Consider the following 26,969-nt stretch of genomic DNA (forward strand, 5'->3'; position numbering starts at 1 on the left):
GTGTAATCTGATAGACTGAACCTGAAGCAATAGACTTAAATTTTATCAGCTAAACAGGAGATTAATTATTGCTTATGTCAAGTAAAATTGACCTGCGAGTTTGTCTTATTAATCTTATTAATAATTAAAATTAGAGTTTTTCAAGTGAAAATTACACAAAAAAATTCTAATAAAACTTTCTGAATGTTTTCAGGGAGATTATGAGACAGACAGTCTGGTTAAATATGCGCTGACATCATCAGGTTTAATAGACTGATAACATAGAGGCCTGTTGCAATAAATCAATGAATCAATAAATCAATAAATCACATGATTAATTAAACAGGCCTACCACACATCCCCTTTATACTTAAATGAATTAATTTCCACTGTATTTCATGGTGTGTGTGTTTCATGGTGTGGGTATTTCATGGTTGTGCTGTGTTTCATGGTGGTGTTTCATGGGTGTGGTGTTCATGGTGTGTGTGTTTCATGGTGTGGTGTGTGTTTCATGTGTGTGTGTTTCATGGTGTGTGTTTCATGTGTGTGTGTTCATGGTGTGTGTTCATGGTGTGTGTTGTGTTTCATGGTGTGTGGTGTTCATGGTGTGTATCTCCAGAGTGAGTGACCTGCTGTCATGTTTGATTCATTTCTAAATGATGTTTGCTGCTGTTTGGTTTTTAGTCAGATTCTGTCTGCTCCAGTTTATGAACATTAATGAACATCACCAGCATGAAGACATTGACCTCACTGCTTCTTCCTGTCTGAAACGTCAGACATGACGCCAACATGGAGTCAGTTTGCTGATCTGATCCAGTCTGATGCTGAAGCTCCAACGTTTCTGATCTCCAGCAGGAAACAAACCAGCATGAAGGGAAGCTGCAGTCAGGCTTCTGGTCCCTACTGGGACCAGACAGGCTGAGCTTTAATGAGGCATCATGGGTAAATAAATGAGGCATCATGGGTAAAATGATAGATTAACCTAGTTTAACTTTCATAACATTACATAAATATCAATCCCATTTTCAAATATCTTTAAGCTGAGATATTGAGATAATAAGAGTTAATCTCTCCAGGTTATAAATCTGCTGCTGAGCCTCTTCTGAGTTCAGGTGTTAAAGTGACAAAGTGAAAAATCTCCATTGTTCCTGTTAAACTTCAGCTCTTCAGTTATTCTTCCTCTTTCTGACTGAAAGGGTCAAAGGTCAACATTCATTCAAATTCAGCCACATCAACAGGAACCAGGAAACCACCATCATGAAGTTCCCAGAACTTCCTCTTTGTGTCTCAAACCAACATCAGTTTTATGTTGATCAGTTAAAGTTCTGGGACTTTGTCCCGGTTCCTACTGTCATCAGAGGAGCTGAGGATTCTGGAATAAACCCAAACTCTGTGAAACAGATGTGACCAGATGTTTCACAACTTCTGAAAACAAAAAAGACTTTTTCTCTCCTTTAAATGTCACAACAGAAACGTTTACAGAATCTATTTATCATATCTCTTCCCCAGATGGATCAGATGGATAAGGTCGCTGACCCACCTGCCAGAGAGACTCCATACTGTAGCTGTGCAAACAGCGACCCCTGCTGGACAAACGCAAACATAACGATCCAAGGAAGAGGATTATGATTATGGTCAGAAATTTTACTTATTAAAAAACGTTTCAAAGATCAGAAACACATTAAATTCTGACCACGGAAACATCAGCAGATAAAAGATTCAGATTAAATGCAACATGTCCAAAAATTATGATTTGCTGTCAATTTCTGTAACCCTTGTTTTGTTTTTATTTTATTGTTTTGTTTTTATTTTATTTGATTCAATTTCCAAATTTAATTGAAAAATTACTAGATTTTGTCTTTAATATTAAACCATCAGCTTCAGAGGAAAAGACAAAGTTTCTCTGTTTCTGAGAACATGAAGAGTTTCCCAACAATAAAAACAATTTTAATATCTGAACTGTAAATGTGTCAGATTGACCCCAACTGGAGGTCAAAGTGTAAATCATGGCGGCCTGAGGGTTTCATGAGGAACAGCGCCCCCTGCTGGACAAACACAAACCTTCAGCTCCAGAGGAAAGTTTGGTTTTTAGAAAGTATCTCAACAAAGGTGACTCATATAAAGTTTTATTATATAAAACAATGAAAACTTTATTTTCCACTGCAGTGACTGATTTATTAGATATTTTACCGTCTAATGAATAAACTGACTGTAAACCTGAACAACCAGCAGGGAGGAATTAAACTGATCATGTTAAATCAAACCATTTAACTTCTCTATTTCATGTCAGAAGGTCTAAGCTGCACTTTGTGTGATATTTTCCTCCATCTTGTTTCAGAGTGAAACCTGATGAAGAGCCTCTGAGGAAGAGGGAGGGTTTTACTCTGTGCTAAAACCGCAGATTGTGTTTGTGTTTTCAGACAGGATCTGATGAAAACAGTCTGATCTCTGAGAGCCGCCATGAAGGAAACATCTGTCCTGTTCCTGCTCAGTGAGTACAGACTCTGTTCATCTGCTGCTGGTTCAATGAGTTAAACACTGAGAGGACGAGCTGAGGGAGGTGAGACAGCTGCAGCTTTATTCACAGAAAGAAACATCCAGTTCAGTCGCATTGAAATCAGTTCAGCAGAAAAAGGTTTTTAAATGAAGATGTTTCCTCTCAGAAACACTTTTAATTTTTCCTGTTTGTGTGAATCTGAAGCTTAAATGTGTCAAAGTTGTGATGAATTTGCTCTTCATGTCAGACATGCAGCATGTTGTAGTTTCCATCATAACAGCCGTTGGTGCAACATGCAGCAACGTCTAGAGAAGTGAAGCTGCAGGATAACAGAGCAGCTCTGATAATCAGTGAAGCTGCAGCAGAGAGATGACTGCATCCTGTCATCCCTCCTTCCTGCTGCTGGAACAAGCGGCCATGTCTGATCAGCTGAACGTCAGGAGGAGCTGAGAGGTTTGGAGAACCAGAGGAAGCTCAGCACACGTCCAAGAGGAACCTCTGAGTTCACAGTGATGGACTGGAGGTGCTGCTGATCGGACCTGAGAAACACGTTAAGATTAGTAAAGGACTGAGAGTTTCGGCCTCAAGCTGAGAGCCTAATAATAACCTCTGGTCTGAGCTGCCTGTCAGTCTGACTGTTTTATCAAAGATCTCTGCAGAGCGACAAACCACAGACACCAGGGCCTGAAAAAGTAAAGAGTTTGTTTTCATTGACAGTAGCTACAGTTTATATAATCATCTTTCAGTGTAGATCCTATCAACAGCTTGGCTGGTCCACAGGTTCTGTCCATGAAAGTAATGAACAGAACCAGTGACAAAGTGCAGCTCTGGTGGAGACCAACTCTCACCGGAAACTAGACTGACTTACTGCCAGCAATGTGGATATTTATAGAAGATATATTTTATATTTAGTTATTCAAAATGATTCTTTATTCTCTCTTTAGTTCTGACCTCAGTGCTGTGCTGCACAAAAACACAAGGTTGGTTCATTTAAATGTATCTAAGTACTCTACACATTTAAAACCTCACAGCGTTTTCCACAAAAACATTTTGTTTCATCGTCAGACTTGTTTTATTCTAAATAAAAAGCAGAAGATTTTCCTTCCAGCTGTTCGTCTGACTGTGAACTGAAATCATAATAATTGTATCTTTCCAGTCCTCCCAGTTCCTCTGACTTTGAGTCCCAGCAGATCTCAGTTCTTTGAGGGAGAATCAGTGACTCTGATCTGTGAGGATGGATGGACTGTGAGGAGAAACACAAGGAGAGGAACCAGGAAGCGATGTGGAGATGGATGGGGGAAACCAGTTGGTTCTACCTGTAACATGAACTACCTCCTCCCATCAGATACTGGTCTGTACTGGTGTGAGTCCATGTCTGGATCCTCCAGCAGCAGCAGCAGCATCCAGCTCTCTGTCTCTGGTAAGATCAGACTGTGGAGTTAGTGTTGCTGAAGCTGTGTGGAAATGGATGAAATGCTGTAGTTTGTCTCTGTGTTGAGGTGGATCAGTGATCCTGCAGAGTCCTGTCCTCCCTGTGATGGAGGGAGATGACGTCACTCTGAGCTGCAGAGCAAAGAATCCAACCCACAACCTCCCAGCTGCTTTCTATAAAGATGGCTCCTTCATTGGTGATGGACCATCAGGTCACATGACCCTCCTCCATGTTTCCAGCTCTGATGAAGGCCTCTATAAATGTAATGTCAAAGGTCATGGAGAGTCTCCATCCAGCAGGATCTCTGTCAAAGGTCAGCAGCTTCTCTGGATTTTGGTTTAAACTTGTGAGCGTCACCATGGTAACAAACTAACTCTCTTTATTTCAGAGAAACCCATCACCTCCTCTCCACCCAGCAGTGAGTCTGTTACAGGTGAGGAGCTTCAGGGTCTCTGAGTTCATCCTCCGTCTCCTAACTGAGTTTTATTCTCCTTCATTATGATACAGCAGCTTCATCCTCATCTATGAATTTGTTCACATCATCATCATCATCATCATCATCATCATCATCATCATCATCATCATCATCATCATCATCAGCTGCTGCCTCTCCAATCTCCACTCCTCCTCCTTTTACTGTGGGTCTTCCAGTTTTCATCCACCTGGTCGTGTTTTCTCCGTACTTCATCTCCACTCTGATCCTGGTGTCTTTATATCGACACAAACACAAAGGTAACACTTTAAATCAATCACTCACTTCATACATTAACTAATTAATTACTTAATAAAAATGGTTTCTGACATTTTAAAAGCCTTTTATGTTTCTAATTCTTTCCTTATTAAACCTGCAGGAGACAATCTGCCCAACTCAGTGGTTATGATTTCCTCCACCCTGGATGAATAAAGATTTTAATGATCTGAATTATTATATCATCACCGTGTTTACCACATATCAGTATGACACGTCCCTGAGGAACTCCTTGTGTTTCTGTTCCCTTGAACTGATTAAATATCAGCTTTGAGTTTCACTGGAGGAGGAAAAGTCGGATCAACAAACATCATTTAAAAATCGGTCAATAACTGTAACCAGAGTGTGACATCATAGCCTTCTGTTGTTTAACTGGTTTCTTCATTAAAATGAATGAAATGATTTATTGTGTTGGTTTGTTTCTCCATCTTGTGTTTCATGTTGCTCTGTGTCTGTGATGCTCAGTGTTAGCAGCCTGTGGTTTTCCTGCCAGCTCTGTGGTCTCAGCCTGTTTCCAGTTAGCCCAGCCTGTTCATCTCATCTGAACCACAGAAACCAGCTGCTGGTGGATCAGTGACTTTTTAACTGAAACTGGATTTTACCACCAATAACCAAGTGTTGGTGAAAACGTGTCCTGTCAGAGTTTCCACCTGTCTGGTCCAGTAGTGGCCATGTTGAGGTGACCGCAGCGTGACGGACTGGTCTGTCTTGTTCTCTGTTTCTCTGGGCGTCTCTCTGACAGGAACTCCTTCAGATCCACTAGCTTAGCATTAATTAGCATGTTCCTTTGGAGAATTGACCATGAAAATGTATTTATGGTTACTAACATCTTAAACGCTGTAGCCGTCATTCCTCTGACCTACAGCCTGGTCATGTGTTAATGAGCAGGTGGAGGTGAGTCTCCATGGAGACTAAATGGATCAGGAGTCAATCTGCAGGTTGTGTTTTGACTTGGAGTCAAAGGTCAAGGCTGCGCAGAGCGACCAGCTGCAGGAGTAAAGAGTAAAGCAAAGAAGCACACTGCCCCCTGCAGGTTGTAGCGCATCAGTACATCAGGCCCTGTAACAGTAACAAATCAACAGATTATTTATTATTGTTTATTCACCAATAAATCAACCATCACCTGCAGCGCCCCCTGCAGTCTACGGAGAGGAACTCAGTAAGATCCATCAGGTTCCAGCAGGAAGTGAATCAGAATAACTGAGGCTCATGGGAAATGTAGTCATCGCTCAGTGGGAGGTTGTGAGTTTGATTCCAGCTGCCTGCCCTGCTGGACGTCCATGTTCCTCTGAAGGAACCAAAATCATCCAGAAGCATCAGGAACGGCGCTGCTCCACCTGATGACGTCACTTAGTGACGTCATCAAGTTTAATCAGATTTATTGTCTCTGATTTCAGGCTGAGAAAATCCACAATATACACATGGAAATGATACGTCATCACTTTGTTTATAGTAGATTTTATTAAAGCCTCATAAAGTTCATCAGTATTTAAATTAAAGGTCCGAGTCAAAGACAGTAAACATGTTTGACCACCGGGGGGCGCTGTTGGTTTATAAAGAGGCTGAACGTCATCAGTCCGTTTCTGCTTTTACAGAGTTAGAATAAAACAAAATAGAATAGAATAGAATAGAATAAATAGAATAGAATAGAATAAATAGAATAGAATAAATAGAATAGAATAGAATAGAATAGAATAGAAGCTTTATTGCCCTTCAGGGGGTAAATCAGGTGAACCAGCAGTAACAACAGATCACAGGTTCTTTTTGGAAAGTAACCGCCGCGAAAAACGAGGGTTCACTGTATTTCAAACAAACAAAAGTAAAAGCAAGAAAAGAGAAATTAAAATTAGAACAAATTATCATGCCTAATTAACATGCAATTTTATATTATCTGTTGGACAAGGAGCAGGTCTTATGATCTCTTTAATTTAATAAACTTAAATTATTTCCACCTTACATGATATTTAAATCTCACATTTTCACCTTTAGATGTACAATTATCTAAACACTTTTATATCATCAATAGCATTTATGGACTTTAAAACACTCATCTTATACAACATATTTCCCAATAAACTCCTTTTTAAACAGTTTTTTAAACTGGTTTATATTTGTACTTTTTTTGAAGTCATCATTCAATCCATTCCATAAATCTGCTCCACACACCGATAAAAACTCTTCTTGGTTGTTCTAATTCATTGTTCTTTAAAATTATAAGCCCCTCTCTGTCACAAAACATTTTTTATATTGAGTGGAAGTTGACGATTTCTTACTTTAAACATGAATTGAACAGTTTTAAATGTTACAAGGTCCCAGAATTTCAGTATATTTGATTTAAAAAAACAACAAGTTTCCCAATATCCCACTTTATGTATTCGGATTGATTTTTTTTGTATGATGTATAACGGCTGTAAAGTTGTTTAGTATTTTTTGCCCCAAACTTCCACACAATATGTTAAATGTGGTACAACGAGTGTGTTATACAGAATAAACAGATTTGTAGTGACATCAAGGCCCAACAGTAGACTTAAGTGTCAATAAAATAAATCTGGTTGTGTGTGTTGTTTTTGTCTCATGCAAACTTTGCTTTAATTCTACTTTTTTCTATCTAATCATAAGAAATCATAGTCAGTCAGAGAGAGTCATTAAACAGGAAAAGCAGGTTTCCTGGAAAAAGAGGAAGTAAGTTTCCAGCCTGCAGATTTATAAAAATAAATGAGACTATTCCTTATTTTAAAGCATGAAAGTTTTAAGAATGAAATCTAAACATTTTGAGTAATTTCATAAGATTCAAAGTAAAATACTTATATTAATATTGGTTTACTTGTAATAATACTTACACTTACATTTGTGGGAACACTTACAAGAAAAACAAGTAACTGTAACTTTGGTATCAAATAATTAGAATCATGGATTATTCTTGGTTTCTTTTCAGAAAAACATCTGTAATAACTCACATTAAGATTATAATAAGGATAATTAATAAGTTATGGTTATAAAATCATAAATGAATGATAAATCAGAGAAGCTAAAGAAAATAAATGTGATATAAATGTGATTTTGACATTGAACTTGAAATGGTGTAAAAGGTGTAACTGCAATTAAACATCACTGATATGTTGGAGGTAGATGGTAGGTGAAAGGTGAAAGGAAGGGAAAAGGGGAACTAACAGGAGAGCAGAGATGATCAACGCCTTATTTGGAAACAGGTTGTTGAACAACGTAAACGTTTCAGAGAAAAGGTCATGCAGGCAAGGGACATAGGAGGTTGAGCAACCCTGAGACATTAGCACAGACATCAGGACATAATGTCTGTAGGACAGTGATGGATGTGAGGTCATCTGTCTGGGCAGTCAGCCAATAAAACAGGCACGGCATCAGTGCTAGGCGGTGCAAACGCACCAAAAGGTGGATAAACCCTATAAAAGGTGGGAGCAAAAGAGGAACCGTTCGTTGGATCCTCCGGGCAGCTTCGAGCCAAGAGATGGACAAAGAACTCTGCAGCTGAAGAAGAGCCGGGGCCACAGAGCCGAAGACTGTCCTGCTCATGGGGACCAACCGGTCAGGCCCACAACCTGTGGCTTCAAATCGCACTTCTCTCATCGGCTGGGTTCAGACCCCAAAGACAAAGATGAGGAAGCAACTGTTCTTAGTCCGCGGCGCTGGAGACGAGTCAACACGGAGAAGCAGATTGAGGAACAGCAGAGGACCGCACCTCAGAGCCACGGGGAAGTTGAGACTTCGCGCCGCTAAGAAGGGACAAGATCCTACCGCCCCAACCCTGGTTCCTGATTCGACCGACGGCCCTGCCTCAACCCAACGATGAAGATAAAGGCAAAGACAAAGAACAAAGGCAAAGAAGAGGAACTGGTGCCTTCCTTCCTGCAAGTCCTGTGTGACCTCACCATCCATGCGGAGAAGAAGCTCATCAGACCTACAGAGATCCCTGCCTTCATCGATCAACTTCTTCCTCCTGCTGCAACACCTTCTTCATCATCAGGCCAGGTCTGGGGTTCGAAACGTCAAACTCCGTCCGTCTCTCTCAAAGGTTCCCTTTTTTAGTTCTCAGTGTCAGCAGTAGGGAAAGATAGACTAGATGATTGATTTTACTTATTTGATTATTTCTGCTACTGAATTAAGCTGTACTGACCCTTGCAAAAATGCTTTACTAATAAAATATTTAGCATAAAGAAAATCTAAAAGATGTTGTGGACATTCAGTTAATGAGTCACCTTAAAGTTCTTTGATGGTTGTAAAATAGCTATGATGTTTGATTCTGGAGAGGAAAAAGTTTAAAATGTTTTTAGGTTGCTGGTAGCCCAAATTTAAAACAACATCCTTGGGACTCGCCCGAGTCACTAAAACCTACCTGGTTCAATAACAAATGCAAGTTGTAAAATAGAGAACGAGCGACCGTTAACAGGTGTGCTCTGTGAAACTAGTTGGCTGTAGGCTGATCAGTCTGGCTAATTCACAGGGGGAAGAAGGGTGGGACACCTGGATGGAGGCCGTCAGAAACCAGGCGAATCGTTTCTGGAAACCAGCTTAAACAGAGTTTACTTCAGTTCTGGACAGGGTAAATCCCAGCAGATTTAGAAAACTCAATTAACCCGTTAGATGGAGAGCTGGTAGCACATCTCACCTCTCAGGAGAGGAAGTAGAGAGAGAGAGAGTAGAGAAAGGAGGGGGGGGGGTGTTGCGCAACAACAATCAACACTGTCAATAGTTATTTTAATTGCATAATTTTCTTGTTTTTCACAGTTTCCGAATGTCATGAATTTAGTTTTATCTAAATTTAGTGATAATTTATTGTTTTTGAACCAATGTTGTAGTTTTTTCATTCCTGTATTGACCACCTCTGAAATTTGTTGGACATTTTCTCCAGTACAGAAGATACTGGTATCATCTGCAAATATAATGTATTTTATAAGGTTTGATGCTTTGACTATATCATTTATATACAAATTGAATAATTTGGGGCCCAACACTGATCCCTGTGGAACCCCACAGGTTATGCTAAGCAAATTCTAATACATTTCTATTGCTTTTTTTCTAAATCTGTCCAACATGATGTTACATTTCTGATGATGAAGGACGAAGATTTGGACGAGTCAACAGCCAGAGAGAGGAAGAGGAGGAGGAAGAGTCAGAAGAATCTGAGGACATGATTCTAGTTTCCATCAATCCACCATCAGGAAGCTGATGGAGTTCATCTCATCCTCTTCATTCCTGAAACCACTGATGAACGGAGATGGAAACTAAATGACCACCAGCCACACACATGACCATTCTGGTTGCCATGGATACGGCATGTGATGACATCACAGCAGGTGCTTGCGAGGATAAGACGCTAAAAGTCTCTTTCCACGCTGCGTCACCAGAGAAGATATTCGTTGTGATGTAGATGAGAGTTTGAGGCCAAACAGAGAAAAACTTCAGGAGGTGAAGAAAGAATGAATGTAGCTCTATAGATCTGCAGCTTCCTGATGAAGACGGTTTTATTCTACTACTTTATTCTACTTTAGTTTGTTCTCTGCAGTTCTGTCTTTTCCTTTCTGTCAACAAATCAGTAAAATCATAAATGTTCATCTTCTCCAGTCTCTTGCTGTTCATCTCCCATAATTACAATTTACAATACAAGTTATCTAAACTTTATCCATAGTTTACATCAGAACTTTCCTCCAGAATCAGTTTAATGTGACTATTTGGTCTAAACTCAGTGAAACAAGAATTAATTATTCTGATGAACTGACATGTTTATTAATACAGATGTTTAACTTTGAGGATGAATTAATGATTTAGAGAAAGAAACTGGATTCTGCAGGTAAAATCCAGTTTGCATATATTTGAGAAATGTTTTGAGTAATGCAACGTATTTTATGAGTGTTGAAAATTTGCCTGTTAGCTGAAGAACCACAGGCTGCAGAAACGCTCAGAGGAACAGTGAACAGCTACCAAAACCATCTAACTGAAGAGTCAAACCTGAACTGGACATGAAAAATATCTATTTATGGAAATTTATCTTTTGTGTTTTTGAATGAGCAGAAAATGGAAAACATGTTTGATTTGATCTGTGAAGTAAGACGTTATGACCACAGATCCAGGATGTGAGGTTTTACCTCGGCTGCTTCTGATTGGCTGCTGCTGATTTCTGAAGGTTTTCAGTTCACTGTAGGTGATTTCCTTTTCATCTTTTGCTTCATCTGAAATAAAACAGAACAAACATCAAAACTCACCAGAGAAACTTTCATTAAACCTGGCTGGAGTTTTTGAACAAGCAAAACATGCAAAACATAAATATCACAAATTGTAAACCTGTTGAAATGAATGAAAATATTATTAAGGCTCACCTTCAGGTTTCCTGCAGAAACATCGTCTCACCAGAAGAACCAGAAGAATTAATGAGAGCAAAACCAGAAAGATAAAAATGGAAACAACGACTGAGATGGTGGGAAGAGATGAAGGAGGAGGAGGAGGAGTGGAGGATGAAGGAGGAGTGGAGGAGGAAGGAGGAGTGGAGGAGATTCTCTCTGAAATGAATCAAAGGTAATAATTTATTTCTTGTCTCCTGATGAAGGTTGAAGCAGACAGAGAAGCTGCTGACCTCTGACCTTTGACAGAGATCCTGCTGGATGGAGACTCTCCATGACGGCTGATGTTACATTTATAGAGGCCTTCATCAGAGCTGGAAACATGGAGGAGGGTCATGTGACCTGATGGTCCATCACCAATGAAGGAGCCATCTTTATAGAAAGCAGCTGGGAGGTTGTGGGTTGGATTCTTTGCTCTGCAGCTCAGAGTGACGTCATCTCCCTCCATCACAGGGAGGACAGGACTCTGCAGGATCACTGATCCACCTCAACACAGAGACAAACTACAGCATTTCATCCATTTCCACACAGCTTCAGCAACACTAACTCCACAGTCTGATCTTACCAGAGACAGAGAGCTGGATGCTGCTGCTGCTGCTGGAGGATCCAGACATGGACTCACACCAGTACAGACCAGTATCCTCTGGGAGGAGGTAGTTCATGTTACAGGTAGAACCATTTAATTTCCCCCATCCATCTCCACATCTCTTCCTGGTGTCTTTGGTTGTGTTTCTCCTCACAGTCCATCCATCAGATCTGGTTTCATCCTCACAGATCAGAGTCACTGATTCATATTCAAAGAACTGAGATCTGCTGGGACTCACAGTCAGACGAACTGGGAGGACTGGAAATAAAATATTGAAACAAATATAGCTTCCAGTTAATTAGGTCAAACCAGAGCCAGCAATAGGATTGAAACAGCAGGAGTTTAACACTTTTGGAAACAGAGGCGCCGTAAAGGGGGGAAAGTTAAGACAATTTCAAAGACCCCTGGCCTGACTGACTTTTATTTTAAAAAGTACATATTAAGACTGTCAATATGCTGAGAGATTATCTGAGATTAATTTAATTCCTCTACCTTCTCCCAGTGCTCTCTGGAAGCAACCAATCAGAAAGAGGAGGCGGGTTTTAGCGCTGTCAATCATAATCTTTAACCGTCAGTAGTAGGTCAGGGAGGAGATTCATCTTTTCACAGATTATGTGTCTCATAACAAACTGTCATGACAAGAAAGCAAGGCTACAAGCCTTTAAAACTGTGGAGCTTTTATGGGTCAAATAGACTCAAGAAATTGTAACAGCAGGGGGCCCAATTTAATTTTTTGTCATCGGACCCAAGATTCCTGGCGGCGGCCCTTACATGGAAGTGTGTATTTCAAGTCTCATCATTGCTAAGTGGCTTCTTTATGTTGTAAATTATGTTAATATTAAATATAAATTGTAGATTATGCTATACAAACTTCTTTTCTGGTTCAGATTTGTGATTTTCTGAGGAACCTTTTCTCTTTGTAGACTGGAGAAGTTAATCAGTTGAAGTTAATCATTATACAGTATTTAAATTGTCTAATGTTGGGATCCAGCCAGGCCTTGAAAAAACTAATTAGATCATATTAGTGATGAAAAGAAAGTATTATTTTGCTTCATCATGAAGGGAAATAATACTTTCACTTAATTAACCTTTTTCTTTTCATGACTTCAAGTCAAGAAAATAATTCATGTTCTGCATTTTTGTGCTTTAACTGTCCTGTATTTAGTTCTAAAATTATTTAGATTGAACTCTTGCATTTAAAGAAGCATACAAGGTTCTGCTTAGATTAGCACTATCCTGAGAAAGTGTAAAGACTTCTACTAAACTTTGTGTTTTACCAGTTAAGTAAAACATATCCTGATATTTTTTGATCAGGATATTTTGCTAAAACTATTTTCGACCTAAAGCAACGGCCCAGTTACTGCCAAGAGGTTGAGCAGAACCAAATGTCTGCAAATGTCATTGAACTGAAACAACATTGGAAATATGATTAGACCAAAATTCTTCCACAAAGATAAGACAGATACAGGAAGTCTAATGTAAACTTAGAATATGAACATGATGTTCTGCAGCAGGAGCGACATATGAATACTTCCTGAGAGTTCAGGTCAGGCTTTTTAAAGATCAGAGAGAAAACTGCATTTGGTTCGGCCCAATAAATCACTTTACTGACCTTGCTTTGTCATGACCCACAGCAGGAATTTCAGACCTTTAAAGAAATAAAAAATAAAATAAAAACATGGAATTTTTTTCCAGTGTTAATAACAAAATGATCCTCATCTGAAAAAGCAGAAATGTATCATAGTGAGGAATAAGTACATAACGAGGTGTGCAGTCAGAGAAAAGAAACGTTCATAGAACGGGTAGAGGCATTAGGGATCTGCGTCCAGTTGATTCAATAGTGATGGACAGAAAACTCAGTGATTCATCATGTTTGCAGATGATATCTTCTGCATTGAGAACCTGTAGAGGTTGAGGTTTGCACTGCAGGAGGAAAACGCAGTAGCTGGATAAAACCTGGGATTAGCCAACCAGAAATGATGATGATGGATGAAGATCAGTTTCAGAAGTGATATTAGAGAAAGGTGAACTTTTGAAAGACTATTTTGAAGACAATCTAGTCTCTAAAAAAGTCACTGTCTAAGAGACAAGAGGAGCTGAAATGACCAAGATGGAGATTCAGTGGCAGTTTCTGATATTGGCGGCATGAGCAACTGTCCAGGACGGCAAACTGTGGGAGACGGCATGAGTGCTCCTCTCCTCCTGCCAGCTGAGAATTGCTTGTGTTTTATACAAGCAATTAAAATACAATTGTGTGTATATTGAACTTTAATGATGGCCACAGGTTTTAAATAAGATTTTTCTTATCAGGATATTTTGCAGAATGCTGATTGTTTTGTCATCAAAATAGAAAGATGTTATTTACAGAACCTCCACAACTGGATTCAAATACAGAGGACTCTCCCAAGCATATTGCATTATTGGCTGCAGGTTTAACTGATCTATCCTGTTATCTAGTGGATGAACATTAGATGAGATGAAGCTCAGAGTCAATCTGTGCTGGATTCTGCAGCTCATCTGTCATCTCCTTGTCTCTCATTTCTCTTCCTACAGATTCAGCCTCTACATTTCTGGGTGGCCTCTCAGCTGTCAGCCTCATAACAAGACATGCACAGTAACTTCTGTCTGGTTTACAGAGCACTGTGGGTGGCTACCTGTCCTCCTTCCATTATTACATTAAGGCAGGAGATAATGGATGTAGGTCAAAATCTGGTAAATGTCACCACAGCACTAAGGTCAGCACTAACTAACATCTCCACATATGTCTGCTGTCTCATAATACAGCGTTTACTATTAAAACTACTCTGTGTTACTATAACAGCAAACAATAAAAAAACACTTTAACACTTTGACTCTGTACTTACTGAGCAGCCGCAGTTGAAATGTTCCCTCCATTGTTCCTCTTCATGATGTGAACTCTTCTGTCATGATTTGTCTCAGGACAGACATGAAGCCCCGCCCCCTTCCTTTCAATTGTCTGATCACACAAAATGACATGTAACTCCTATTCTCTCAAATGACCAGTAGAGGGAGATGTTTGCTTTAAAGAAGAGAGTTTCCCATTACTAAGGCTTAACATCTGAAGGAAGTCTGCTTTGATTCCTGCAGCAGCGTCTTCACAGGTCTGATTGACAACCCAACGGTCCAGAACGCTGCTGCTGGAGTTCTGACTAGAACCAGGAGGATGGAGACACCACCTGGTTCTACACCACCCAGCTCTACGTTCCTTCACTGAAAGACTTTAAATGCTGAATACAGTCCAGTTCACTGAACAGATTAAAGATCTGTTGCTGTTGTATCAACCTTTCAGACGCCTCAGGTTCTGGTTCTGGTTCTGATGTAGAGCAGAACCAGAACCAAACATGGAGAAGCAGCATTCAGCTTCTATGCACCATATATCTAGAACAAACTTCCAGAAAACAGAAAAACAGCAGAAACACTGAGATCCTTTAAATCCAGACTAAAACCAGCTGGTCAGAGATGATTATTTATTAGTAGTAAATGGAATATTGATCAATATATTTGATGTATATTTGCTTGATGATTGTGATGACAGCATTTTAATGTTTTTTATTTCTTTCACTGTATGATGTTTGTATTTAGACTCAAAGCTTCTCAGAACAAACTCATCAGTAAGACTGAAGGAAACTTGAAGGTTGAGAATTTCCTGCTTCCAGTTATTTTACTGCTCTAGATCAAAATGAATTTATGGGTTCAATTTAAGACTATAGAATTTTAAAAATAGGAAACTGTCGTGATTTGATTATTTATTTTGAGTTTCTGTGTCCTGAGTCTCCGTGTTGTCCTGTCTCCCCTGATTGTTCCCAGGTGTGTCTCGTTCTGTGATTACCTGCTGTGTATTTAACTCCACCTGTGGTCCTTGTTCCTCGCCGGGTTCTTGTCTGGCTGTTGTTTTGTCAGTTCTGTCTGGTCTTTGCCCTGGCTGCATGTTGTAGTGATGGTCAAATGAAGCTTCATGAAGCAGTGAAGCTTTGCTTCACCCAAAGGTTCATCACTTGATGCTTCATTCATTTCTCACTAGTGACATCAGCTGCTGGAACTGTGGCAGCCTGTCACTTAAAAACATCAGTAAATGCAATATTGTTCCAGGTTTTTGTCAAAGTCATGTTTAGTAACAGGAGAGTCAATTAAATCCTATTTAATCTTTTTCAGTTATTAAAGTGATTAATAGAGAAACTAATCCTGGTATCTGCTGATTGTCAGTGGCTGTTTTCTTTCCTCATCCACTGATTTGACAATAAATATTTGATGTTTTAGTGATTTAGTGCAGCTTGTTGTTCAACAGTTTTCTTTATTCTTTGAGTTTTGATTTTCCGCCTAAAACCTAAAATTCTTCATAATTTCTCTTTTTCTTGGATTCCTATTGGCTCTCTGATCTGATCCTTTATATTTTTACTCATCAGCCAGAATTTTACTCTTCCAGCAGCTTTAGTCTGTTTCTGCTGTTAGAGGCTGATATATTTTTGCAGAACAAAGAAATAGTGGAAATTTAAGAAGGTGATAATTGTGGAGGTGAAGGTTTAATTATTTTTATTTAAGAATCTTGTGAATGATCATCTCAAGTTTTCCCAGATGTCAGATTGTTTTTTCTCACTGGCTCCTTTTCAATCAAGTTTATTTGTGCAGCACATTTCAGTAACAATACAGTTTCAAAGCTTTAAATAATAAAAACAAACAAATATAAAGTCATAAAATATACCATAATCAACAATTGAGAAAACCAATAACAAATATTACATTTTGATGAGTGCCATCATCAAAATCATTAATACACATAAATTATAAAAGGTTCCTTTTATTTCAGCTGCTGCTGAAGACAAATCCTCCCCTGATGGATCAAATACAATAATCATGAAGCAGCAGCTCATCATGCTTTTATTTTGAAAACCGACACGCAACATGAAGCAGTCACGTGACCCATGCAATGTGAGGCATCGTTTGTTGTCAGTCACGTGGTTTTCAACAAGACCAGACAAGCCTTGGGGCGGGGCTTCATCGGACACGCCCCCTCATTACTCGCTACATGAAGCCTGGTTCAGATGATCCATCACTAGCTTGTTGTCCTTCGTTTCACCAGTTGCTACCGGCGTTGAGCCTTTGCTTCAGCTCAGCTGTGCTGCCTGGTTGTTGGACTGTTTGGATTATTCTCACCATTAAAAAACATAATTTCATTTCAACCTGGGTTTGCTGCTTTTCCCTCACCGCTTTCCACACCACTCCATGACAGAAACCATGAGACTGGAAAAAAGGGAAATTAAATAACATTCACATTATTACATTAATAGTGAAAATGAGAAACATAATCAGATTTATGTTCCACTATGTAATGAAAGAAGTCATTTTTATTTTTGTGAATGCAATATTTAGCATTTTACTTACTTTGGCAAGTCATTTATTCATTTCTACATTTGTTACCAATTTTGGCAGGACCAGACCTCCATACTGCGTATTGCAGGTTTTCAGAAAGTGTCAAAGTAAATTTGTTTGTTTTATCTAATATTTGTAGCTTTTTATTTGTTTTCTGCTTTGTCTGTTCATTTGCAGATTACTTTTAAAATGTTAAAGTCAAGATCTGTAAATTAGCTCTGAAATTATCTGCATGATACCAAATTTGCATCTTTGCAAATCTCTTCCAGTCTGTTTTATTTTTCATATTCTCTCTCAGCAGGTCCAGACCAGATGAAGGTGGTGTGTTGATGTGTGACTTTTAAACATCAGGAATCATTTTATTTTCCATTCCGGATCTCAGCTCACAGATATTAACCAAAAGGAGAGAAGCTACTCTGAATCTCCGTCCACCAGCTTCTCCCAAGCCTCATCTTCCCCTTTTCTATTTAACCTCTAAAAGAGTCAAAAGATGCTGCTTCAGAGCAAACAACATGAGAAAGAAGGAATCTGTGAATAAATGGACAAAGGAAGAAACAGAAGGGGAGTAAACGCAGAGGAAATATTAGAGGTAATAAATCAATGTATGATTATAAACTATTTACAAACATAAATAAACAAGAAACTCTAAATTAAAATAATAAAAATAAATGGAGAATATGAAATAATGAGAGAAAAACCCAAGCTAGAAACAGAAAGGCAGCAAGTGATGATTCTGGGCTTTAACTTTACTGAGCAGTGAAGCTGAACTGGCTCTTAGACTTTAAACCAGCCAAGAGAAACTTGGAGCAGAAACTGTTTCAAACTGCAGTTTCTGATCGACATTGATCACAAACCAGTAAAGAACCAGATCAGACTGGAAATACAGGGAACAGGGTATGTGCACTGTTAGACCTTTTATTGTAATTTTACAGTAGTCTTACTGGCAACAGTGTTGCCAGCAAGTTACTGTAATTACCATTCTACAGTACTCTTACTGGCAACACTGTATAAAATACAATTACTGTATTATACTAGAAACTACATTTACAGTAATGCAGTTATAACTGTAAAGCACACTCACAGTAAAAATTAACTGTGAAATATCATAACAGTAAAGGTACTGTAGAATGGTAGTTACAGTAACTTACTGGCAACACTGTTGCCAGTAAGGGCACTGTTGCCTTACTGGCAACAGTGTGTAAAGCTGGTCTACTGTAAACTTGTTTCACAACATAATGTCAGAGTTTTACTGTAAATTAAAGTTTACATTTCTTTAAGATAAGAATATTTTACCATAAACCGAAAAATTTCATAAAAGAAATTTTAGTCCAAGTACTGTGAATAACAGGTATTTATTTTCAGCAGATTTGTAGAAATAAAATCCATTCACATATTCGCAATGTCATAAAAAACAATGTCACAATACAATATAATGTGCTATAAAACAACAAAACCATAGAACACATTTCCTACATCAGAAGAACTTTTATTCCATTCGTCAAACAAAATCAGTGGGATCCATCTTGTGGAAGCTGAACTGTAAAGAATAAGACAGACAATGTGGGAGGTCATGAGATGGTCAGGAAGTTATCTACATTTTCAAATCGACAGGAAGTTGACAAATTAAGCTGAAGTGACAATGTTCACATGCATAAAATCTTTGTCATAAAGCAGCACTAAGTTGATCATTTGTTTTAAAAAAAAATCAATTGGACTGAAGTGATAATAGAAGCTGCATAAAGAATGAGCAGGACTGGCTTCACTTCAGGTTTTTGGATTGTTTATGGCAAAAGCAGTCAGTCAGTCTTCAGTAATTCAAAAGATTGCGTACTACAAATGTCCCCAAGGGGACGATGAAGTACAACAATCTTTTTAGTCATTTTGTTGGTGCTGACGGATTACTGCAAAGGTGTGCCTAATAAACTGAAAACTGCATAGTATAAAAATACACCACACTTAAACGACTACACACTTATACATTTCTGTGATTTATTAAGAGATGCACCGACATCCACTTTTTACCACGGACACAGAAAAGATGCAGGCTACTCTAAAGGGCTATTGTGTAGGAATCACATGGCATTTATAAATAATCATTACAATCATATTAAAAAGGCTAAAGTAAAGTCAGAGCATGCAAGATAGGAGGAAAAGACAACAAAATAATAAACATTTGGTAAAATACTTACCTAGTTGGAAGTCCTCCATTCAAATTCAGCAAGTTGTTGGAAGAAGGTGGTGATCTGGGAGTTGACACTGACTACTTTCTTCTTGACAAGACTTCCCGTCTTGCGGCTTGTACCGACTTTGGCTGTGCATTTGGTACCAACATCTGGATTGATCCTCACAAAGAATCTTTTAACAGAAATAAAATATATTAATTGTATTTTTTAATGAAGACATACAATACAGCAATCAGCTATGGTTCTTCACCATCAGTCAAACTGTCATTAAATTTAATTCATAAATGGCTTGGTGTAGAGTACTTGCCATTGTATCATCTCCAGCGTGGTGGATGCTGACTCCTGATACTCCAGATTGAAGACATAATATGACCCAAAAAAGACAGCAAGGACGCTGGCAAAGTCATGTAGTTGCTCAGGCTGGAAAAATAGCTTCTCCTCCATACTGACCATCCACCGGGTTGCAGACATCAAGCTATTTCCTAAAATAGACAAACCCTTGTCAGGCTAACGCTAGTGAGTAAAAGTACAGACTACCATAACAATTACATACATTGCTACAAGAACATTATAGTGATAGAAAATATTCCTCTTACCAAGCATGATTACCCTTGGTGTAGTGGGTAAGGTCATTTCCATTTCAACAGACATCTTGGTGGAAGATACCTTTAAAACATAAAAGGAAAACTCTCTTAAATATGAATTACTGGTAGTAATTTATATTTAAAGGGCCAGTTCACCCAGATTACAACAGGTTTTTGAGAACCTCATCCCGGAGACTAGACTAGACTTTACCCCTACATCCTGCTACCACTCTGAAACAGCGGATGTGAATGACAGTTTGTGGGGCTAAATGCATTTTTTAAAGCATTTCATTCCACAAGTGTTCAGTCTGACTTCTGCAATGGCGGTGACTCCTGTGCATGTGGGACCTGAATGCAGAAAATGTTCTGAAGGAAGCAGGACATTGCTCTATTCCACATGCAAACCGATAATTAGCTGTGTGTTGATGTTTCTTCACATGACTACAAAATTCTGTAAATTCTGAAGTACAAATGCTGCAGAATTTACACCTGTACATAGTTGCACCTGTTAGTACTGACTTAACTTTAAATTTACAGGAGCATGGTTTAAACATGTGAACAGCCCTTATATGTAACCAGGGTTGGAAATTAACGTTTTTGTCCACCTGCCACTGTGGCTGAACCAACTCAAAAAATAACAGAAACTACTTTAATGTTTTTCACCTTTGTCCTCATTTACAGACTCTTATACACTATGTTGGAGATGTAATGGTACTTTAGCAGGCTAACCAGCTGTAGCAAGCTCAAAGTTATAGATTAGGTTAGCTGCTCCTCTACATTTCCAGACTATTTGTGGCTTCAAATATGTTTGAAGAGCTTTTTACCTGCCACAGCCACTTGGAGGGAAAAAGCTTGGGAGTTAAAAAAAAAAGGTCATCTGAAGAAAAGGAAAAAAAAGAACAAAGTTAGAAATTCATCCTTGCTGACCTACGTAGCTAATCTGCACTTTTAACATCTGCAAGATCATGGTTTAAACAAATGAACAGTCATTAGATGTAAAAAAAAGAGAAGGGGGGGGATCAATTATCAGTTAAGGTTATATTGTTCAACAAAGGATGTAGCAACAATGCTAACAGACACTCAGCACTGAGCTCATCTCAACCCAAAGCCGCCCGAGGAAGATTAAGCGGCAAAAGTCAAGCTAAAACCTTCAACGGTAAAATTAGCACCTTAGCTAACGTTAACTCCGAACCAGCTCAAAAAATAACACCATCATATTTTCCTTTCTTTCACCTCATTTACAGACACGTAACTTATAAGGTTGCAATATGCCTGTTATATAAAACACCAGAGTTAGTAACGTAAAGGTAACGTTATTTTACCAGGCTAACCAGCACAAACCAGCTCATGCTATAATGCTAAGTTATAGCATGATGCTATAAGCTACGTTAACTCCATCTAAAATGTACATTTCCAGACTAGGTTTTGGCTTCAAACAGTTTTCTAAGAAGTGTTTTTTTTACCTGTCTTGAGGAGCTGAAGCAGTGTGAGCCCACAGCACGGAGACAGAGCTGCACTTGCACTTGGAGAGAAAAAGCTTCGGAGTTTAAAACAAACGTCATCAGAAAACAGTCGGAAGCGAAGCCACTCTTGATGACGTAGCTAGATAAACTGCATGTTAATGTTAGCTAGGATGTGAAAAAAACAAAAGTACATGCTCTCTTTCTGCCTTAAAAACATGTTAACCACTAAAGGAGTAAAAATACAGAAACAGGGAACCACGATGAAGCAGCTATGATGACCGTTGGAAATCAAATATAATTCTTACTGTATATTATAAGTACAGTACCACTACTGTAATGTGTAAACAGTAAATTACTGCAAATTCAAAACATACAGTAAGTTACTGTAATACTATGTACTATACCCATAATGCAATGCAAACTACAGTAACTACTTGTAAAGATGTCTTATAGGGTGACCAAACGTCCGTATTTCCCGGGACATGTCCGTATTTCACGTCCTGTCCCGGGCGTCCCGGGGTTTTTTTAGAAAGTGAGGAAATGTCCTGTTTTTTAAATTACCTTCATTGGACCATTATATTTACAGGCACTAGGGCACTGCGCACGGCGCTGCGTGTGACGTAATCCCTGAGCCGAGTCAGTGCGGGCAGCCCTGTTCTTAATCAGAAGATAGATAGCGTGGCTGTCAGTACGCCAACAACATACGAAAGCGCGAATGTATGTTTACCTACTATTTACAAAAGAGTTTCCCCGCTTTCAGACCCCCCCCTCGCTACAACGTGTCCTGGTTTTCCCAACTGAAAATATGGTCACCCTATTTATGGTAGTTTTACTGGGCATTTTGTGGTATTTAACTGTAAAAAATACAGCAAAGGCTAACAGTGTGAAAATCAAATATAATTCTTACTGTATATTATAAGTACAGTACCACTACTGTAATGTGTAAACAGTAAATTACTGCAAATTCAAAACATACAGTAAGTTACTGTAATACTATGTACTATACCCATAATGCAATGCAAACTACAGTAACTACTTGTAAAGATGTCTTACGGTAGTTTTACTGGGCATTTTGTGGTATTTAGCTGTAGAAAATACAGCAAAGGATAACAGTGTGGGAGTTACTTTCTCTGAGAGAAGCTCAGTGCGCACAGATCTCTTTTTCTTCCTCAGCCAATGAAAAGCTTGTTGTGTCATAATGCTCTGCATGGGTGTGCCTTACAGTGCAGTGAAACAGTCAGAACTATTTAAGAACAGGCAGCAACAGGCAGCAACAGGCAGCAGGCAGCATAACATCGAGCCTGAGCTCAGGATCTTACTGAGAAACACCATGAAGAACTTCATCTGTCTCTGCTTTGTTCTGTGTTTCATGGATCAGTCTCTCTGTGGAGGTGAGCAGTTATAATATCTTCATCAGAGCAGCAACACTGAGCCTCCTGTGAAACTAATCAGGATGATTTTCATTGATTTTGATTTTGATTCTTGATCAAATGTGGGGTTAAAAAACTCTTGAAAAGATGCACGTGGTTTTTATGTTGACCAATTTAGATTATTTCTAACATATTTTTGTTTGTTTAATTTTTGACAATGTAAAAAACATTTTTATCAGGATCTAAAGGTCTTGATAAAAGACTGAAGATGTTTGGGACAAAACGCTGTTGATAGTCTGTATGTTGATGGTGGTCATTTTCCAGGTCTATGAGAAACAAGGTTTTCTGTTATAATTTAGCTTTACTTTTTTCTTGTTCTGTTTCCTGTTTTAGGTGTTTTTGTTGTATGTTTTAACATGATTAAATAAATGCAGAAAATGCTGAATCAACACTGAAAACATTTGTCTGACTATGACTTTACATTATGTTTATATTCAGACGATACATTAAATCTTGTGCTTGAGTCTGAAAAAGAACTTTACATTTATGAGTCCTCTTTTGCATTTGTGTGCAAATGCAATAAAGGAATTTGACTTCAGTTTCAGGCACTTATTGCATAAAGATATGAGTAGAAAAAGACATTTCTTTAGATAAAATGAAGCAGAAAAGCAGCAGTATGGACATGTATTTGCAGACATTTTATTAAATAAGACATAAAGCAGAATGTTTGCTGTGATGGTTAAAATGGATTTTCCTCAGGCTGCATGATGATCGTTGTGTTCAATGCAGAAACAGGCTGTGGGGTAAAACTGTCTGTTTAGTGACTTTAGACCTGATCGATCCTGTTCTTCTAGTAAATGAAGCAAACCTCACAGTGATGGACAAACACAGAACACACTGAATAATGGTCGAGTAGCCCAGTGATCCCCAGCCTTTTTATCACCGCGGGCCGGTCAAGACGTGGCTATTTTACTGCGGCCCGGGGGCGGGGGGAGGTTAAATCACCAGATAATACTTCTGCATGTTGGTGTGTAAGCTAAAGCCTAGTACACATGGCACAATTTTACATTTTTTGCACAGGTTTTCCTAACTGGGAGCGAGAACGCAGCCTGTTGAATATAACCGGTAGCCAGAAAACGCGGTAATCATGGCTGGAATCCCAAACAGCTGACGTGGCGCAACCGAGTGTCTGGTGGACATCGGAGGTGATATGTGGAAACTATCATGCGCTTAATGAACATGGATGTTTATTCAGTTAAAAATGTTAACTAGGAAAAAACATAACTCACCTCCCAATCATAGAGCAGCAAATAGAGCGGCTGCTCCGCCATCTTTTATCAAACATCTTTTCTTTTTGTTTCGTCTTTTATCGCTTAAAATGAGCCACAAACTATCACTGCTGCTTCTACATCGTCATCCTGCTTGATTATTCTAAATTCATGTTTGGTCTGTTGGGGTTTTACTGGATTTTCTTCTGGAATCGGTTCTGTGGTGTGTTGCTGCTAGGACTCACGAACCGACCGAACCTGTTGGACTTTTATCGGCTCTGTGGTCACAGAGGTTTGGAAAATCGGCCCACAATCCTTAAATCATGTGAACCAGACCTAAAACTCACAAGCTCCTCTCCTCTCATCTCGTCTCTCCACTGCCCTAATCACTGGTGTAGAAGACGACCAGCAGTGGAAGGTTTTTCTTCTCCAGCTGGAGCAGGAAGTCCAGTTTCTGCTGGACCTTCATCTGAACAGCATCAGAGTATCAGGACCAGCTCAGGTCCAGAGAAAGGCTGGTTCTGAGGATCTGGAAGTGATTACAACAGGTTGTTGAGGATGATGAGGAGAGACAGTGGGTTTAGCTCTGGGTGGTTCTGGCTGCCCAGAGAACCAGACCATCTAACTGCTGTCACTTCACAGATGGGTCCCTGACAGGCAGAGAGGAGGAGAGGGGAGACACATCCTGGGGGAGGAGGGGCACCTGCTGCTGATGGTTGTTATGAACTACCTGCAGATATCATTATTTGATCATAGTTACGTCCATAAGCAATAAAGGGGAAACAATCATGTCTAGATCTTCCTGATGATCTTTTATGTAAACAGACAGTAACTTTAGACTTTGTGTTCTGTTGGATTATTGAAGTCAGAAGCTGAACTCTGGATGATTGTGTTTTGTTGTTGTTTGTTTTTGCAGATCCTGTAAACATCACAGCAAAACCTGGACAACAGAACGTCGATCTGCCATGTAGAGCTGACAGGAACAGCAAAGTCTCAGCTGTAAGCCTGACCAGAGGCAACCTGGAGCCACGATATGTGCTTCTCTACAGGGATGACCGGATTGATGAAGCTCTCCAGAATCAACAGTACTTGGGCCGAACAAAACTCCAAAGCCTTAACACCACTGATGGACAAATCCATCTGACTATAAAGAATGTGACAGAGAAGGACAGTGGAGTGTATGAGTGCCATGTCAAGACTGAAGTAAAAAGCAACACACGCAGGAAGAGAGCCGTCTTAGAAAGCAGCACCATCATCCAGCTGCGTGTAGCTGCTGCACAGTCTAATCCTCCTCAAGGTGAGTGATTATTTCTGGATCAGAACCAGCAGCTTCCTGGTTCTGGATCTCAGATCAGATGATGATGATCTTCAGTGGGATCAGACTAATTCCTGGTTCTGTTCTGCAGGGAACATGGATGGAAACAGAGGAGAAGGAGGGAAAGAGGATGGAGGGAATAAAGACGGGTTAGGGGTCAGTCGAAGTCATGTTGTCCTGATGGCGCCTGTAGCTTCTGTCATTGTTTCCATGGTGATAGTAGCAGTTATTAGGAGGAAGAAGATCAAGACTCCTTCTTCTTTTCTCCCTGAAGATGCAGAGAATCCTCAGTTGATCTGACTGAAAGTTGTTGATGTTTCTGGATCATCAGCCAAAGCAGAAACAACGTCGTCTTTAGTCAATAAGAACAAGCTAATGTCAGCAACTGGGACATTTTTTATTTTGTTCTCATATTTAAATGTAAATGTGACAAAAACCAGGAAGATCAATAATTTAATTATCTGTTACTTTGCTTATTGCAATACTAACCTGGTCAACCTGTGGATGATTCCTGCACTAACATGTGTCCCCTCCGTGGATTGCTACCTTGTCGTGGTGGAGGGGCTTTAATGATTCTCATCTCCTGGGGGGTTAATTATAATTATTAAAAATAATAATAATATTAGACCTGTCCTCGAGAGGAATCAGACCAAGAGCAATTCAAACACATCAACACATGTCTTAGTGCAGCGTTGGCACCACAGATAATAAAATTATGTGAAATTATAATTGGAAAAATGAATAATGTATTTTCTCTGAGTTCTTATTGACACTAAAGATGATGTTTAATCTGCTCTAATCCATGTTCAGAAATCTGCTCTTACTTTACATCAACAATATAAATGCATAACTTTACCATCAATTCAAGAATGGGATGTAGATATTCATATTAAAGAAACAGAAATATGTGAATAATTGCAAAACATTAACAGAAAACTTAAATCATTGATGGAACTGATGTGTAATTTACAGAATAAGCTTTAGTTTTTATTTCTAGTGTAATTTTACTCAGTTTTGCTCTCTTTGAGGAAACGGAGCAGGAAGTTTATTATCTTCACTTCAAGTTCTGTAAAGGACTTAAATAATGCTATAAATCAGCCTGTTAGTTATATTCCAGCTTTGATCAGTTTTTATTGATATGTTATCTCTTTATATCTAAACTCTGTTAATCTAAAGTCTCACTGCATGATGTGACCTTTACTGTCTGACCTTTAATCTGAATGATAAAGATTTTTCTGGGAAGGAAAAAGTGTCAAATATAAAAGATTCACTTTTTATTGTATAAAAAGATGTCTGAATTAAAAGTTTATATTTTTATACAGATCATGTTTCTGGTTTTATGTTTGTCTTGTTTTTTTCATGCTGAGTCACATTTAAACTCCCTGAGTCAGCAGCTTCACTGTAATAAAACCTTAGATTCATGAACAGTTATCAGTTAACATTTTGACCAAAATTATTAATGAACTTTAAAACCAAAATGTCTGGAAGTTAATCTGGTCTGTCAAAGAAAAATAATTCAGTTTATCAGAAGAGAAGAAGATATTCAAAATAATTTATCTCAGTGTGATCCCAACCATGAAACTATAGAACAGATGAAAACAGATTCATGTGACGTTCAAAGTTTAAATATGAATTTTCAGATATTTTAGTGAGGATCCAAACATGTTTAAAGGCCAGAGGATCTTCAACCAGCAGCAGGTTTTATGGAAATCATCTCCATAACCTGACAGTCTGGGTCAGTTCAGTGTTCTGGAGTGGATCATCTGATCAGTGAATTATGAATAT

The 26,969-nt window shown here is 38.9% G+C and overlaps 2 protein-coding genes and 1 long non-coding RNA gene across 5 annotated transcripts in view; 2 read left to right on the top strand and 1 right to left on the bottom strand.

The window, feature by feature from the left end:
• The window catches only part of LOC116722129 (WW domain-containing adapter protein with coiled-coil-like), an 81,504-nt gene that overhangs the window by 43,376 nt on the left and 11,159 nt on the right, over positions 1-26,969 (bottom strand). The window lies entirely within an intron of this gene.
• On the top strand, positions 1,482-3,602 carry LOC116722156 (uncharacterized). The gene is made up of 4 exons (XR_004339714.1): positions 1,482-1,613; positions 2,400-2,470; positions 3,421-3,456; positions 3,585-3,602. It is a non-coding gene; the product is annotated as an uncharacterized LOC116722156 (long non-coding RNA).
• Positions 22,386-26,379, top strand: LOC116722150 (uncharacterized). 2 transcript variants are annotated; one of them, XM_032566331.1, is made up of 4 exons: positions 22,386-22,622; positions 24,786-25,166; positions 25,276-25,437; positions 25,474-26,379. In XM_032566331.1, exons 1-4 carry the CDS (start codon positions 22,430-22,432, stop codon positions 25,482-25,484), a joined length of 747 nt encoding a protein of 248 aa, XP_032422222.1. In that variant the 5' UTR covers positions 22,386-22,429; the 3' UTR covers positions 25,485-26,379. The 2 variants fall into 2 exon arrangements, with proteins under 2 accessions (XP_032422222.1, XP_032422221.1); XM_032566330.1 differs by having other exon boundaries at positions 25,276-26,379.

This window comes from Xiphophorus hellerii, chromosome 6 (genome assembly GCF_003331165.1).
Source record: "Xiphophorus hellerii strain 12219 chromosome 6, Xiphophorus_hellerii-4.1, whole genome shotgun sequence".
NCBI classification, from domain to species: Eukaryota; Metazoa; Chordata; class Actinopteri; order Cyprinodontiformes; family Poeciliidae; genus Xiphophorus; species Xiphophorus hellerii.

Coding starts and splice junctions, on each gene's coding strand:
- LOC116722150 (XM_032566330.1), top strand. CDS start 22,430: ATGCTCTGCATGGGTGTGCCTTACAGTGCAGTGAAACAGTCAGAACTA. Junction 22,623..24,785: donor GGATCAGTCTCTCTGTGGAG/GTGAGCAGTTAT, acceptor TTGTTTTTGCAG/ATCCTGTAAACATCACAGCA. Junction 25,167..25,275: donor ACAGTCTAATCCTCCTCAAG/GTGAGTGATTAT, acceptor TCTGTTCTGCAG/GGAACATGGATGGAAACAGA.